At 36.8% G+C, this 18,656-nt stretch overlaps 1 protein-coding gene across 2 annotated transcripts in view; it reads left to right on the top strand.

Annotated features, from left to right (window-relative positions):
- LOC138708156 (enolase-phosphatase E1-like) overlaps window positions 1–17,969 on the top strand; it is a 116,420-nt gene extending 98,451 nt beyond the window's left edge. For both annotated transcript variants that reach the window (XM_069838412.1, XM_069838411.1), the window contains 2 exons: window positions 5,780–5,925; window positions 16,042–17,969. In XM_069838412.1, the coding sequence (XP_069694513.1) occupies window positions 5,780–5,925; window positions 16,042–17,555 (1,660 nt within the window). In that variant the 3' untranslated portion in view covers window positions 17,556–17,969. The remainder of the gene's footprint in view (window positions 1–5,779; window positions 5,926–16,041) is intronic.
- Window positions 17,970–18,656: the final 687 nt, after the last annotated feature.

Below are 18,656 nucleotides of genomic sequence, written 5' to 3' on the forward strand. Positions count from 1 at the left end.
TCCGCAGCTGAACTTGCAAGTTTGGAAGTGTGTGGCAAATGGGAAATGGGTAGGGTATCTACACAAGTAGCATCCCAAAAGAGAGGTTTTCCTTTACTCCATGGGACTTAAGTTAAACTATGAGGGCTCTTACCAACAGAATGACTAAAAGCTACCACACACAGAAAGCTAAGCTACGCTCTCTGATGCTAAACTATTTTGTGCTAAGACACGAAATGGCAGCCAAATTCAGCTACACAGATGTTTTAAAATGGCAGCATTACATCCACTTAATATTTGAAGGGGAGGCAATTTTAGGTATTGGCTGCTGTTGTGGAAGACGAAGAAAGAGAAAGAAATGGACTGCCGAAATCAAGATTGACTGTTCAAAATAAGCTCAGCATTAAGTTAGCAATATAATGCAATAAATTTATTTCATAAAATGAAAAACTTATTACTGAATTAATAAGCAGTACTTAAATCATAATATATAGGATATAATAATAATAATAATAATAATAATAATAATAATAATAATAATAATAATAATGCAAGAGAATAAATTATACGTACATTCAGTTCTGAGAGTTTCACTTATTTCTTGCCAACAGTTGTTTTTTCTGGTTGCATCAGGCAGGGATATTTTTGTATTTCTTTAATTAGCGTTTTCTTCCTTGGTCTGCCTTCCATGATAATTAGTACACAGAAACAATAAAATAATTATTAAAGTAGGCCTATACAAAATTTACACACAACAGTCTGCTAGATTCCTACCAACAACTGATTATGTGCATGCGCAAAGTTGGCTACAACTACGAAAATCACTTCCTAGGCAATCTGTGAAACTTAGCTTATCTTGGCTTAGCATAGTGCCCTGTGTGTGCTGTTCCAATAACTACATTAGAGCTACTTTCTTCCTCAACTTGCGTAGCTCAGCTTCCGTGTGTGGTGGCCTTAATACCACGTGATCACAGGGTTCTAAGATAGTTGGAAAAGCAACGTTATTAATGCTCTTTTAATAATATAATTTATTGAAAAAGTCTTGAAAATCATCCTGCACTCTTAGAGCAATTTGAAGCATGATGACCAGGCTTCGAGACTTTGGACCCGATACAATAAGTTTACTGTGCATGTACTATAGGTTGTTGACTTGCTGTAGGTAGGGAAAGGTAGAGCTGTGTTGAGGTAACAACGTTGCTATTTAGAGTAGAGTACGGTAGTATGGGGAAACAGACACATATGCACATTCTGAAAGTAAATACATACATTGCACAATGACAATGTCAAGAGAATATGAAAAGCATGTATTCTCATGCCGAAGCAGATGTGGACGATCATCCAACCAGAATGGAAGTATCGTGTGGTTAGCACGATGATCCCCCCAGCTGTTATAGCTGGTTTGCTGAACCGGATTTTCGCTACCTATCGTAGCTCTCCAAGTGCATCACGATGCTGGGTGGGCACCGATCCCATACACTGGCCGAAATTTCATGAGAAAATTTCTTCTCCCATGGGGACTCGAAGCAGCGCGCATTCAGTAATGCGAGTCCTAGACAGGATGCCTTGGACCGCAACGCCATGGCACGGGACTGTGTTTAATTATACACGTTGTTAATGGTGGAATTAAACATGTATCAATTTTAATTTCTTCATTTATTCTATTGGGCGTAATACATTTTCAGTGTCTCAAACGTAAATATTTTTCTGTTATCTGCCAAACACAGTTTATACAGTGAAATGCGCGCTCTACGTCGCATCACGTGATAGAAGCAAAACGAAAAAACCTAACGTCATTGCAGTCTCTAAGAGAGAGTCCTTTATTCTCGGGTGACTGACTCTATGTCTACTAATTTGCTGTTTATATTACACAATATTCCATATCCGTTATTTTTACATAAAATTGATTTCCACTTCTGTTTTACACGTTCAGTAACCGGTATACTTGGTGTCTCATTAATTCTCTGTGTAATTTCTTCAATTAATTTGAGGGCTTCCGGCATCTCTTGCTCCGACTTTTCTAACCGTGTAATAGTTTCAGACACAGTTTGAAAATAGGTTTGTATGAAAACCAAATTATTCGTCAGAACCTTCAAATCCAGAGCGTGTTCCTTTGCGTATTTGTTGGCATCCATTCTACAGTACCCCACCCACTGTACGCTTTACCACTATACTCAGTACGCCATTTTGCGGATTTCCCATTGAACTGTTCTATTGGGTCTGAAGTCTCGAAGCCTAATGATGACTATAAACATCGGTAACCCCATCACGTATGCATCTGTAAGGTTGGCAGATCTTGTTGTACCCAAGTTGTAAGCCTACTGCAATTTTAAAGGGGGTGTTATCCATAAGTGTGCCTGTATTGGCTGATGGAATAGCCTTATGCCATGAGCCCACTTCCCTTTCTTGTAGAGCGAGATGGCATGCTTGATCAATGTCAGATGACCATGAAAGAACAAGAGAGTCAAGAATTCAATTGTTCGTCGTATCTCAATTTCTTTGTTCAGTCAGAGATGCTGGAGGGTTTAAGCCAATTGAACATATTTGGAGTGGTGCAAAGGCAGACACCAGCAATGTCTGAAAAAGAGCTACTACATTTTGATGGGTGATCCAGCTGGTGTATTAACCCAAAAAAATGTGTTACTTTGAGAATATCGCTGATGCTACATTGCAGGTTGTCACGGCACAGATGTGTCTTAGCTCTGTGGACATGTGCAGAGTCATTATCGTGCTCCCAAGAGAATGGACAACATGGCTCTTGGAAATTGAAGAAAAATACTTACTTGAAATGAGAAATCTGTTACTTTGTTATTTACAAGGAGAGGACATGCTCTGTATATCACCGAATTAAATCAGATTTTGTGACATGAAAGTACAAGACACACTGTTTAAAGTCATACCTGGTATGGGTGGCCAGTGATTCCACGTTTTGGAAATATTGGCTATTGTTTGTGACATACTTCCGTTAGGTGCCTAATAGGGAAGCATTAGAGTGTGTGAAAGCGTAGCTCATATGGTTGGATGCTGAGTTGTTATCCAGGAAACCCGAGTTCGAATCCTATTGCCTTCTCATTCTTTAAAGCTTGATATTATTATTATTATTATTATTATTATTATTATTATTATTATTATTATTATTATTATTATTATAATTCACTTTCAGTTGTCAGCTCCTATATTCAAAGCCATGTTGAAATATGCGTGGTATGCATCAAAATTGATAAACGAACGAGAAGTGTTTGTGAATGTGGAGGATATCTGTTTCGCAGTAGAAGTGCGGAAAAATTTGTGTGACTGTGGACAACCTTCCTTCATTTGCTGTGCATGGTGCAAGAAATATGTATATTTTGTGTGTTTTTATGACATCATAATGAATCGGGTACAAAATGAAATGGAATAGCTGCTACAGAAACAGAACAGACACCAGTGACAAATCTTACCTTCCTACGTGAGCAGTATTTCATTGTTTATCCTTTACAATACAATGTTAGTTAATTAGTAATTTGTTTAAAACATGATGAAGCATTCAATACATTGAGAAATATGATATAGGTATGTAAATAGATAACTGTGATCACAATGTTAATCATTATTAAAAAAAATATAGGACCAGCTAAGATTCGAACTCAGGTTGCGTGGATAACAACTCAGCATCCAACCATATGGGCTACGCTGTTACACAGGCTAATGCTTCCCTATTGAGCACCTAACGGAAGTATATCACAAACAATAGCCAATATTTTCAAAACGTGGGGTCATTGGCCACCCATATCAGGTATGACTTTAAACAGTACGTCTTGTACTTTCATCTCACTCAATCTTATTCCATTCGGTAATATATAGAGTGTGTCCTCTCCTTGTTAGTGAAATAATTATTATAAATAATTAATTGATTTTCTTTTTGAGTGCTTATTGCAACCCAAAGAGAAATGTTCCTTTATTTGTTAACTATTGGTGATCAGTAATGCACAATAATGTCATTAGTGTGATATGTATTAGTTTACGAAAATGAATTTAATTTATCTGTAAAACAATTTTCCAAAATTCAAATTACTTTTTTTTTTTTTAATTTGACACTACATTTTCCGAACTTCAATTAACTACGAGGCGTGTTCTTAAAGTAAGTTCCGTTTTCAATTATAGCCATCTCATCGCTGCAATCGTTATTTTGCGCATGCGTGTTTTCTTCTTCAGTCCTCAGACAAGCTGTGCATGCAGTTTCAGAGCTTCAGTCCGTGTGTGTGGTTAGTTGTGATCAGTTGAAATGTTTAAAGTGCTCGAGTACCCCGCCGACTGTGAGATGCGGTCTGTTATCCATTTCTTGAATGCGAGAAACATCAAACTAGCTGACATTCATCGTCAACTTTGTGAGGTGTATGGTGATGATGCCATTAGTGATGGAATGGTCAGGAGATGGGTTAGAAAGTTCAAAGAGAGCCGCGTTTCTGTGCATGGCGAGCAGCATGCCGGTCGGCCATCTTTGATCAATGAGTTTTGATGCGTGCTGTCGATGAAAAAATTCATGAGGACAGGAACAAATTGACCATCCCCCCTACAGCCCGGATTTGGCTCCGAGTGACTTTCATCTCTTCCAGCACCTCAAGAAGTTCCTCGGTGGTCAACATTTTGATGGCGACGACACCCAAAATCTCATCTCGAAATTTGGCTGGGAACAAATTGACCATCCCCCCTAGAGCCCGGATTCGGCTCCGAGTGAATTTCATCTCTTCCTGCACCTCAAGAAGCTCCTCGGTGGTCAACGTTTTGATGGCGACGACACCCAAAATCTCATCTCGAAATTTGGCTGGGAACAAATTGACCATCCCCCCTACAGCCCGGATTTGGATCCGAGTGACTTTCATCTCTTCCTGCACCTCAAGAAGTTCCTCGGTGGTCAACGTTTTGATGGCGACGACACCCAAAATCTCATCTCGAAATTTGGCTGGGAACAAATTGACCATCCCCCCTACAGCCCGGATTTGGCTCCGAGTGACTTTCATCTCTTCCTGCACCTCAAGAAGTTCCTCGGTGGTCAACGTTTTGATGGCGACGACACCCAAAATCTCATCTCGAAATTTGGCTGGGAACAAATTGACCATCCCCCCTGCAGCCCGGATTTGGCTCCGAGTGACTTTCATCTCTTCCTGCACCTCAAGAAGTTCCTCGGTGGTCAACGTTTTGATGGCGACGACACCCAAAATCTCATCTCGAAATTTGGCTGGGAACAAATTGACCATCCCCCCTACAGCCCGGATTTGGATCCGAGTGACTTTCATCTCTTCCTGCACCTCAAGAAGTTCCTCGGTGGTCAACGTTTTGATGGCGACGACACCCAAAATCTCATCTCGAAATTTGGCTGGGAACAAATTGACCATCCCCCCTACAGCCCGGATTTGGCTCCGAGTGACTTTCATCTCTTCCTCCACCTCAAGAAGTTCCTCGGTGGTCAACATTTTGATGGCGACGATGAAGTGAAAACAGCAGTGCGAGAGTGGTCCGCATCGCAGGTGGGCGAATTCTACAATGAGGGGATAGAAAGACATGTGCCACGACTCGATAAATGCCTCAATAATAGTGGAGATTATGTTGAGAAGTAATTGAAGTGTGGGGAATACAATGCAACAAAAATGGTTTGTCAATATCTTCCTGTTTACTTACTACACCCTTTTGGAACTTACTTTAAGAACACGCCTCGTATTTCCGAAATTGAAATAATTTTTTCCGAAAATGAGGTTGAAAAAATTTAGAAACTGAAAAAAATGGAGTTATACAAAGCCAAGACTAATTCTTTCTTTCATTGTAGGTCAAGTGACGAGATGAGGTTCGAAACACAAGATGCAGAAGAGAACCTAGATGACGAGACAAATAGAGTAACAAACGGATCAGGGAATGATATGGATACCCTTGAAATAGGCATTACAAAGAAGGAGATGGGAGAATTATTGAATTGTAAGAATTTACATTACAACAGTAAAATTAACGTTTCTTTTGACTTCTGCCAATTTGCTAGCCATGTGAATTACAGTCGTTACGCACGTGGGTTATGGGTTACCATGGTAACTGAAGTCAGTCTTGGAAGTAGACATTCACTGTTTGACATCCCCTGCCCAAGCTTGTAGGCGATGCTGTCACATTATCGAACATATTGCTGACTGGCTCCTAGCAGTAGCAGCAAGTTGGCAACATTGCCATGACAGCAGACCCATGAACCACATAGCTAGTGAACTCTCAGAAGTTGAAAAAACGTTAATTCTGCTATACTTTACTAATCTTAAATGTAGTCTTATGTATTCATTGTGTGGTTATTATCAGAAGAGACTAAAGGCTGGTTCACAATAAATCGGAAACTGAAACGACAATGAGAACGACAATGGAAATAATGTTAAAATAAATGTATTTAAATATGAGCATTCACAATAGTTCATCTCTGAAGAATTCAAGATGGAATTCGGCATTAATTCTGCATACAGTATGGACACACCTTATTGGGTAAAATTACATAAGCGCCAAGGCAATGTTTATGATCCTATTCAATTTGATAAAAAGTTTTTCTTCCGAACAAATACAATAAACCTGTTGCATTATCATGAGAAAAACGTGAAGATATTCAGGAACTTTGAAATTAAATCCCCTCATCTCATCACAGGTACTTTAGTGCTATAATTAGTCCACAACAAGATGAACAGCTAACGGACGTGGCCATAGAAGAAGGCGACAACATCCTTGATTTGAAGACTTCGCTAATACACCCGACACAGTTTATCATATGATATGTAGAGAGAATTGTTTAACTTAAACTCTATTATTATTATTATTATTATTATTATTATTATTATTATTATTATTATTATTATTATTACTATTATTATTATTATTACTATTATTATTACTATTATTATTATTATTATTATTATTACTATCACTACTATTATTATTATTATTATTATTATTATTATTATTATTATTATTATTATTATTGGAGACTGTTGTACCTTTAAACACTTTTCACATTTTATTTTTTTTTTTAATTTTGGGAAATGAAAATTTTTAAATGAAAAAATGCTTGAAATAATTATTGAAGATTCCTTTACAACTTCCTGTATGTATTTTCCGGTTTTGTAGATCTATTAAGGATGGAAAAAATAAAATGAAGGGATATGTAATGTGTTCAAAGGTACAACAGGTTCATGTACCTCTTGTATGTTGGAACACACGGAATATAGGAGGGAATATAGCTGTAAAAACTGACAATCATATTTAAAATGTATTTGCAATCATAAACCAGAGCAGGCTTCTCTGATTTAGATTTTATTTCCTGGAGAAGCAATAACTGCTTCAACAGCTTTCTTCAAGGCATCCGAATCAATTGGGGGCCTCTTTAATTCCAGAGTTACTTCGTGACATGACCTTAAAATAAAAGAAAAACAAAAATTGATAGTATCGTGTAATTTGGAACATGTTTCATGGTACAAGATGTTTTGTGTTCAAAGGTACAAGAGGGTGCACGTTTAAACAAATATGGCTCCGAAAACTAGAGAGTCAAATAAATCATGGAAATTAAAATATGTTATTACTCACCAGATGATAGGGAACACACCGTACTTGAAAGATATTAACAAATGCAATCTGGTTTTGTGTTAGAAAACATACATCAATGAACGAAATGTTTACTTTTGGTACTAAAAAAACTTCTTTTTGTCCACGGAATTCACACTTTGCAATAAATCAAACTGAAACTACGACCAGAGCTACTTAGCGGCTTTCTCTACAATCTTCTTCAGTTTGAGTCCTCTAGGTAGCCGCAAAAATTAAAAAACAAAAATGTTCAAAGGTACACTATGCTAAAGGTACAACAGTCTCCCCTACTATAATCATTATCGGTAGTAGTAGTGATGGCAGCGGCAGCAGTAGTAGTAGTAGTAGTAGTAGTAGTAGGCTTATTTTATTAGCATGGATCTCTATAGTGGAGCATATGCCACTCAGAGGTAAGCAACAAACCGATTCATTAACTTCAAACGCATTTTACAAGAAAGAGGAGTTTGGCGCATCCGTCACTGCTATTCCAAATGCATAATTATTCATACATACTAGATTTATTCATGTACCACAAATTTTAATTGCGAAATAAAACGAAATTAGTTTATAATGGGGAAATCCTTTGTATTTGCGAAATAATGCCATTTTCTGTTTTTTTCATATTTATAACGTAAAGTAACTTTAGAAGTTATTAATGGAGGAAAATTCACTCCCAAACCAGGAATCGAACCCGGGTCCCCAGTTCTACGCACTGTTGTCGTTTCCGTTCCCGGTTTATTGTGAACCAGCCTTAAGCAGGAAAAAAGTGTGTACACAAATTGTAAGCGTGTCAAGAATATATAAAATTTGGAAATTTATTCCTTGAAAAGTTTGAAAAGTTCAAATACCTTGGAATAACAATAACAAATATAAATGACACTCAGGAGGAAATTAAATGCAGAATAAATATGGGAAATGCCTGTTATTATTCGGTTGAGAAGCTTTTGTCATCCAGTTTGCTCTCAAAAAAACCTGAAAGTTAGAATTTATAAAACAGTTATATTACCGGTTGTTCTTTATGGTTGTGAAACTTGAACTTTCACTTTGAGAGAGTAACAGAGGTTAGGGGTATTCGAGAATAAGGTGTTTAGGAAAGTATTTGGGGATAAGTGGGATGAAATTACAGGAGAATGGAGAAAGTTGCACACATTGTATTCCTCACCTGACATAATTAGGAATCCAGATGGACAGGGCATGTAGCACATATGGGTGAATCCAGAAATGTATATAGAGTGTTAGTTGGAAGGCCAGAGGGAAAAAGACATTTGGGGGGGCCGATACATAGATGGGAAGATAATAATTTTCTCCTAGAATTCGCATCTTTTTGTTTACACTTGTTTTCCACTTTGATTCCTGTATTGAGCACTTCCTAGGACGAGATGATACACCACTTGTTTCACTCATTATTTAGCACTGTTACAAATGCAACTTCAAGAAACTAAACAAGTACGTCTATATACTTCCACAGTTTAGTATGTACAGTTGCGAAGCTCAATACTTACCAAATATGCAAACATACACAGTTGAAATATGCATCCATAGATAGTTGCTAGCCACCAGGATTGCTACTATCGCCTCATCACAGACTCTTTCCCTAGCAGACGATAAAATGTATTGTACTTTTGATATCGTGTTCTTTTGAAAAAATTAACACCTTCCACTATTGAAATACGAAATACATAAGGTTTATATATCATTTTCATAAAGTATATATTATATTTTATAAACTCACTTTCTTGGATCTTTCGGAAGAAGGATAACTCTGACCTCTTTTTCTTAGAATTTATAGTGCTGCAAACGTCTCCTTGTCCCATATTATTGTTCAAATTCTTGTATTTTAGCCATTTACAGTTATTACAACCGATAACGAACATTTCACAATTTACACAAATTTTCACAACAATGCGAAATATAGCACAGTCAATGCCTTTTCGATCTATACCAGGCTGTAATATATGTTCGGGTTTTCTATCTCAGTGTATGGAGCTCAGTGAATTATTATATTATAACTTTATTGCGTATCATAGCTAAGTTTTATTTAGTGTAATTTGTCCCTAAGTTCCCTCTACTTCTTGTTGCATACTAGCCTATGCTGCAAAAATAATTACAAAACTGTGTTATTTTAATGTGAAGATAATTTTACATGTTAACATAATCTTTCGCAGCAACATTTTAAGTTCAGAATGGAAGCTATTTTGAGGTTTAATAAAAAAGAATTTATATTGTGATTTAATATAGCACATCTACCTTCCTTAATAAAGACAGAAAATTTATCATACCACTCCTATGAAATTAGTGTACGTACGATTGTTACTTCGTCTCTTAGGTAGTAGATAAATACAATAATTTAATACACAATTGTAGTATTAAAATACAGACAAATTGAATGTATGGAGTATCATGCATGACATTATTCTTAATTATAATGTATAATTGCGAATTTAGGAATATAAGATATAGTAAACATAACCTATAATATTTCCATATGAATGGCAGGGCATTGGATACCTCTAAAATTAGACAGAAAGGGGCAACTGGGACAGTAAACATAACCTATAATTTCAACATATCTAAATATCCATGCAGTGCAATTGAAAATTATGGAATCGTGCATAAGTGAATGTACAAGTATTTCGCAATATTTAATCGAAATAAAGGCAGGTATTACACATACGAACTAAGTAATTTTCACACCAAAAATAATATTTTATCTTAACTCTCAAGTGATTTATGTCTGAAGTGTCTCATAATCATTATTTTAAATTTTATTAATGCAATTACACTACATTTTAGAGAAATATATGTTACTCTTTATGCATTCCAACTAATTTATATGGTTGAAACGCCGCCCTTCGTGATCAAGTTAACCTTTAGTTGGTGTGGCCGGTATGACATACCGTGCAGACAAGTTTAAACTTGTCTAGCAGACGCTATGAATCACCATTATTGCTGTGCTTCCATATACCTTCTCAGCCAGCCTTTATCCAATAGTGCTCAGTGCTACATGTGCGATAGTGGTTCAGTTGTGTATAAAGAATGATTTTTTTCATCGCGAGGTATCCGATACCGCCAACACTACTTACGTAAGTATTCTGTTAATGTAATTTTATTCTATGATTTTTATGAAATATTCGTTTACAATGCGTAGGCCTATATTTTACGAATATCGTATTGTAGGAAGTGGCGGGAAAACCTCTACCCTCGTCAATGATGGCTGATGACTACAGGTTTGAAGAATTTATCAACGAAACAGTTGACGCTATGAATGACAGTGAACCCGTGGAGGACAGTGGGGGTGATTCAGATTACGTGCAGGAGTCAGATCACGATTCTGACACAGAGCAAGAGATAGACGATGAGGACGAGCAAGAGGCTGAGGCAGACTCCCCTGATAGTGGCCCTGTAGGTGGAAGTTTCTTTTATGGAAAGAACGGTTTCAAGTGGTGTAAGGAACCTCCACCTACAAATGTAAGAACGAGGAGGCACAATATGGTGGTGAAATTGCCGATCATACGTGGTCCGGCAAGGGATCTTGGTGAAAGTCCTGAACCGTATGATGTGTGGAAATTATTATTTACCGATGAAATTATTGGAGAAATTCTTGAAATGACAAACTTGAAGTTCGAGAAAGCAAGAGTTGGTATCGCTGAAAGGCGTGCTGAATGGGAGGCTATGGACTATATGGAAATGAAAGCATTTTTGGGCATCATCATTTACACTTCAATTTTCAAGTCATCTCATGAAAGTGTACTAAGCCTGTTTTCTACAGATGGATCTGGTCGCGATATTTTCCGCGCTACTATGTCAATGAAACTGTTCCTTACTGTCCTAAGTTGCCTTCGATTTGACAATACAGAAACGCGACAAGAAAGACAGAAGACTGATCGATCGGCAGCAATTTCAAGACTGTTCTCATTGTTTGTTGAAAATTGTCAGCAATCATACAATCCAGGTGCTTATGTAACAGTCGATGAAATGCTTATACCATTCAGAGGACGATGCAAGTTCAGAGTGTACATGCCTAAAAAACCTGCAAGGTATGGTTTGAAAGTAATGTGCATGACGGATGCAAGAACTAGTTATTTTTACAATGCCTACCTGTACACTGGGAAAGGCTCAGATGGAGACACTCTAAGTCCGGAAGAGAAAAATCTGGCCATACCCACCCAAGCCGTAATTAGACTGGCCAAACCAATTGAACAATCTAATAGAAACATAACGGCAGACAATTGGTTCTCCTCAATTCAGCTAGTAGAAGAATTACAGAAAAGAGGTAGGACATACGTCGGAACTCTAAAAAAGAACAAAAAGGAAATCCCGAACTCGTTCTTGCCTAATAGATCAAGACTAGTAGGTAGTGACATATACGCCTTCCAGGATGACATCACTTTACTTTCACATGTTCCTAAGAAAGGCAAAGCAGTTATACTAGTCTCATCAATGCATCATAGTGTAGAAACCGACCCTACAAACAACAAACCAGAGATAATTTCTTTATATAATTTGACAAAAGGAGGAGTGGACAGCATAGATAAAAAATGTTCCATATACAGTTCAAATCAGCGCACAAATAGATGGCCTATGGCTGTCTTTTATATGTTACTGGACATAAGCACCGTGAACGCTTATATTCTGCATCAGAGCTACAAAAAGAACGAAAAGCTGACATGTTTTGACTTCATGAAAAAGCTGGCCGATTCTTTGGTCATACCGCATATCACCAGAAGATTAGAAATGTCAAGAAGCCTTTCATCAGAACTCCGTTCCTGCATGGAGCACGTAATTTCTTTCAAGAGGAAACGACAGGATTCTGGGTCAAGTGCCAGTGAAAATTCTACTGCAGAGCGTCTGGAGGTCAAGAAAACTTGCTACCTCTGCCCTCCAAAATTGAAAAGAAAGACATTTTTCCTGTGTTTGTGTTGCCAGAAGCCAATATGCCTACAGTGTGCAAAAAAGGTGTGCAAAAGTTGTGTGAAAAATGTGAAAGACTAATAAACCCATAATAAGGTGTGTAATACTACTGTAAATGACTTTTTAGTCATTAATGTGGTGTGTAATACTTCTATAAATGACTTTAAAGACATTAAGGTGTTTGAAAAAACAGTTTTTCAGTCTTCTGAAGTTATTTAGAGTGTTCAAAATTTAATAATAGAGATGTTTACCGCGAGAGGTACAGCATACCGCCAACACCAGTTAAAAGGTAGGAAAATGCAACACCAACTAAAGGTTAAGCGAGTTAAATGGTCTGCCTTACGGCCTGTATTAGATCATGATGGCAGTGACACAGTCTATTGTTCCTAGTACACACAGTGCTCCAAGCAGCTAGCAACTATCACGAGAAATGCAAAAAATCACCCCAAGCTTCGCGACTGTGTATACTAGACTGTGATATTTCTCAGTAAGAGAGCTAGAGAAGACTGAAAAAACTCTACTGTTACGAGATGATTGAGATGAGGGTAACTGATACTGGAAAAAAGTTTGCTTACTGCTTAAATTGGTCACATGATGGATGACAGATTAGGGAATCTTACAAGCATCACGTTTCTAGTTTACTTGTGGATGAAGAGACAATAAATCGGTGGAAAATAGGCCTACTGGAAAGAATAAACATCACATTTGCAATGCTTGTTGAGTAAGGGACCACATTAAATACATAAACACATTAAAATAACAAAAAATGTAAGTGGGTTGGGATTAATATTGTCAAATCTTACAGAAATAAACACTTCACAGCAAGAATTGGATGAAAAATGTAATGCTTGATACAAAAGGTGTGATATAAATGTGAAATATAACTTTAATAACTGGTTTGATTTTGTAAAATATACTATAATTTTGTAATAGTTACCGTTTCATTATTTTAAACTTCATGCATATTAAAGATGAGCAAATTTAAATGCTGTATTCTGTAGTAGAACAGCGGATTTAAAGGGACACACTGGTGCATACGCCATTGCTATTCTCATAATTCTACCTCGTTCCAAAGAATACTGTAAGGACCACATACCAAATATTTGAATAGCATTTTCACCCACTTACAAGATGTATGATAGAGGACAGTGTAAGGAATATATTGCGAGAAAAAACAGAAATTCATGCAGTTGGTGCATACGTCATTGTTATTCTAAATGCCTTAATATGTTCTACTAAAACCACCTAAATGAAACATGTGGCTTTATCGCTAAACAAAAAACAAATATCTCTAACCATAATTTATGATTCATCCTGTATAGAAGTGAATGCAATGCTCGTTTCTATTGCACACATCTCGAAGGAAACTCCAGCTCCAGCAGCTGCGCCTATTTTGGAGCCTACAGAAAATCATAACGAATCTTTCAGGTGGTATATGGTTGAGGCTATCTGTTCTCCGTAAAATCACCTTCACATCTTGAATATTGTAAACAGATAGAAGAACTCTCTTTTCTTGTCATATGCTTAAGATTATATTCGATAGCACCGTCCCACATTTTCCATGAATATGTTAATGTACTTCCGCTATTGGCCAAGGTTAGCCACAAAGTCCAGAAATTGAAACTTCAGTTCATCCTCTTACTGTATTGTGTGTAGCAGGTATTGAAGTTCTGCTACTAGGTAACTCGTTCCATTGCTTGCTCACTAACAAATTGTACATCAGATGGTATCGAAAACTGTTGTATTAGTGCCAACATCATAATTACTTCAAGCAGAAATTTGAAATATTACTTCTTTTTTCCAGCATTAGGTCTAGTGACCTGTTGCAGCTCCATTTCTAGTTTTGTTGCCATTTTTTCCTTGGACAGTCTAAATACCGTTTTCCTGAGGAGATAATATAATATTTGATGGAACAATCTATTATTATCCATTCGTGTAATTTATTGTAGCTGATTATTTCTTTATCTGATATCGTTCTTTGAAGTTAGTACAAAAGTTTCACTTCTATGGAGACTGGTTCTTATGGCCATTGTTTCATAAACTTTTATTTGTGTATCCATTCTTGTTCTGCTTTTAAAGTAATTTTAATATTACCGCACATAAGATTTGAACTTTACCATGGCAGAAAAGATTTAAAACGAAAGAAGAGAAAGCCCAAAACTAAATATCAGATGTTGTTGCGAACTTTGACTATAAATCCATGTTAGAAAACCTAGAACCTGTATTCCAAACTGATGATCTCCATTAAGGGTCGTATTCATAGACAAGACTTTGGACCAAAGTTGACTTTGCAAAGTACAAAGCCACCATTTTCCTATTCACAGTCGACACTTTGAGGAAAGTAAACTTCAATTGTAACTTTACTTCGAAGTTGCTGAAAACCTAGACTTCGGCTTTCGTTTGTAAACATAAGGAAAATGGCTGATATTTAGAAAATTGTTGAATTTTCCGAGAATATTGAGGACATTTAGGAGATTAATAAAGCTTAGCGCATAATTATACATTGTAAATTCAAATCAAGGTACAGATTTGTTAAACAGACAGTATTAGATATCCTCTTCATGTTTCAACATTCATTGATGAATAATAATCAAAGAGGATTATCTGTTCCACCCATAATACAAGTTATTTCATCGCGATCTTACGCTATAGATAAGGATTGATAGCTTAATATTGATTTTTAGTATTTAATTCTATAGAGGATAGGTTATACAGTTAGATATGCAGTTAATTTATAATCCTTGCAGTCGCCATAATAATATTTTCTGCATATTGATTTCAAATAATTTTTAAGTAGTTTCTACAGACATGCAAGGAATAAGTCTGCCAACTGTCAGCAGGATAATATGTCTCTTTCATAGTCTCTGTCATTGGTGGCATCTTCTTATCTTCCATACCTCACAAAATTATTTTATAATGAAGCAATTTGAGGGGTTAATGTAAAACTAACGTAACTACATTCGATGTTTAATCACATGAAAATTCTTAACAGGCAATACTATTTCAGATGAACTATACCATCATGTTTTGTAGTTAAGAAGTACATATTTTGTGACTAAGTAGAAGAACAAATTATTATTGATTGGTGTAAAGACCTAAAAACGTCAATTCTTGTACTTACGTTAGTTTCACACTAAGCCCTCGAAGAATTTTATTATTCTTATGTAAAGCTACAAGAATGGTTAACAATCGCTTAACATGTTCAATTGTTTCATTGATTTGTAACTCAAAAGATGACATTGATTGTGGTAATGCTTACTCTATTTTACCCATCTATTAATTTAATTGGTTTAGAAGGCAGTGATTGTGATTGCCAAAGGCAGAGTCAAAGTCTCAGAAGTATTGTCTATGAATAGGACTTTCAACAAAGTTAAACTTTATTACAATAGTCGACTTTGGGAAGTCTTCGTTCAAAGTCTCGTTTATGAATAAGACCCTAAATCTGCAGTTCATTTCCAATAATTTTACCACCTCTCAGTACCATTAGCCCACAACTGTTTTTGGGGCCTACTGTATACTACAAAATTTAGGAGTATACTCCATGTTGCTATTGTAACTTTGTGTTATATATTGTTTCAGATATACCTTCCAGTAAAAAAACTGAAAAAAGTGAAAGAAAAAGACATTTACCAGCTTCTGAGTCGGAACCTTGTGCTTCTACGTCAAAAAAACACAAGAGTAAAGTAAGTAGTCGAAAGAAACTGAAAAGAAAAAGTATTCAAGAACCTACAACTGCTAAAATATCAGAAGACAAAGTTGGACATGAAGAGAAGGATGATGATTCACCAGGGAATACAGAAGAGAGCAAGGGAAAAACACTGTTGGAAATTCTCGAGCTAGAAATGAGAGCTCGTGCAATTCGAGCACTTCTGAAACAACAGGGAGAAGATATAGAATCATCTGAAGCAGTTGAATGCAGTGAAGCATTTGATATTACACCGGAGATGTCTCAATCTGTTAATTTCCAGTCAAAGGAAAGTCCGAGTTTGAATGTGATAACTGATTGTGGTGATGACGCAGGATTGTGCAAAGATAAAGAGAATTTAACAGAATCAGATATTTGTAGTGATAAAAAATTGAGCATTACCAAATTAAAGGAGAAAGTTCGTCGAAAAGAAATTGAGAAAGTGAACACAAATCAGTGTAAAGGTACTACTGACCAGTCAAGTGTATCATCAGACGTCATTGATAAAGACCTAGTGCCTAGGTCAATTAAGTCAGAGCAATGTTCGTCCAGAAAACCTAACCGACCAAGAAGCAGAAAGCAGTCTGAATCAGATAAACATGTAGATCGCGGAGTGAACTATGAAGATAGCTCTCAGAGTAGCTTCTGTAGTGCCGTGAGAATTGAAGTGATCCATTTCACGGAAAAGGAAGAGGGTAACAGCGAATGGGTATCAACTGGAAGAGAGGCTGTGTCCAGCAAAGCTCTTGTCAGCAAAGCAGTCACCATGCGTGAGCGAGACCGTGAAGATGGTGAATTAAGCAGTGAGGAAGAGAAATCGTCTCAGCATGTAGTAGAAGTTCAAGGTGACAGTAATGATGGGGTGATCGATAAGATTGAAAGTGCTAAAGTTCAAGATTCAACAGAACAAACAGATGTTACACAGAACTTGTCACCCGATTGTCAGAGACAATGTAGTAATTCCAACGGTGATCCTTTAGTTAAAGACGTTACAAGTGAGGATGTGACCAAAGAAAAATCACTACGGCCTTGTGAGGATTCAAATCCAACCATTAAAACTCTAGACGAAGCTCAGGAAGAAGAATCTCTTGCATCTGGGAATTATAGTGAAAAAAGTGATACGGCAGGTTGTTCCTGGGCAACACGTTGGCTCCAAAGTAAAGGTGTGCAAGAAGTTGTATCGACAAGCAAGATGTGCGCAAGAATACGGAAAAGAATGAAGTTTGCTAAGAGCATGAAGCAAATTAAGACGGTGATAGAACCAGAAGAAAACATTACATCTTCTGTTGTTATAGAAGGAAGTGTTAACGAGTATAACATGCTGGATAAGCCCAAAACTGCAGATGAAGTCCCTCAGGACAACACCCCAGAAAACGTGGTGAAATCTTTACCACCTGAGAATAAGTAAGCCAGATTTAGATTACATTTTTGGGTACTCCACTAGGTGCTCGGTTTTACACTCACATTCAAGACTCTTTGAAATATCAACCCAATTTTATGTTTTCTACTGTATAAGGCTGCATAACATTGAAAATTACTAATTCTGTAACTATAATTAGCAGCTCGGAAGAGAGAGAGAGAGAAGAAGTGCAGGAGTCACATTGTTCCTTACAATACAAATTTTAGCTAAGCAATGTAATTTCTGCTAGAACATTTAGTGTATATTTATGTGTTTGTATTATATGTTTGTGTTTACAAATTAGAATCTTACAGGAGGATTTTTAAAATTTGCTCTCCAAGGTTAGACTTGGTTTGTGATCCTGCCGTAAATTATTGTTATTTTTATTACATAATTAATTTATTATTATATTCTTGTTTTTTATATTGTTGTTGTTATTATTAAACTTCCTCACTTCTGTCCTTTTAGCCCTTCACTTTTGTGTACCTCCCCACGGACTGCCCCTACCCAATAGGCTAAGATAGCCTAGTGGTAAATCCTCCACTGAACATGTCTATCTTATCTTTCCCTTCTTCTCCCCAGCCAACACTTCATCTTCTTCCTCCTAATAACTAGTGCAAGAGAAAAAAAGTTCATGGTGCGGCGTGCTGTACTTGTACGAGAGCACAGTCGTTTGGCTACCCAATCAATCATTCACAGAATAGGAGTGATAAGCACAAGAAGCCTCAGGCTGCAATGTAAGGCTTCGGGTTCCTCCTCCATACAAGAAAAAAAAAAACAGTACCTTTTAATTTTGGAAAAAAACCTATACCCGTACATAATATAGCAGCAGGGGAGAAGGGACCACATTAGAATAGATTGAATTTTTCACCTCAACACATAATTTTCATTAAGTTGTCAGAATTGGCAGCAGAAGGCAGCAGTGGCGGCTCCTGCTTATTTCTTAAGGGGAGGAAAGAAGGTAACAGGACGAAATGACACCTTTTTGAATGAAACATGCTACAAATTAGCCAACATGCATACATGGAAAGACCAGATAGTGTTGGGGTTGGCCTTCCCTTCTGTATAGCAATAATCTGTTCTTGTAAACTGAGTTTCCTAAATTTTCCA

The sequence above is a fragment of the Periplaneta americana genome, chromosome 10 (assembly GCF_040183065.1).
Source record: "Periplaneta americana isolate PAMFEO1 chromosome 10, P.americana_PAMFEO1_priV1, whole genome shotgun sequence".
Taxonomy (NCBI): domain Eukaryota; kingdom Metazoa; phylum Arthropoda; class Insecta; order Blattodea; family Blattidae; genus Periplaneta; species Periplaneta americana.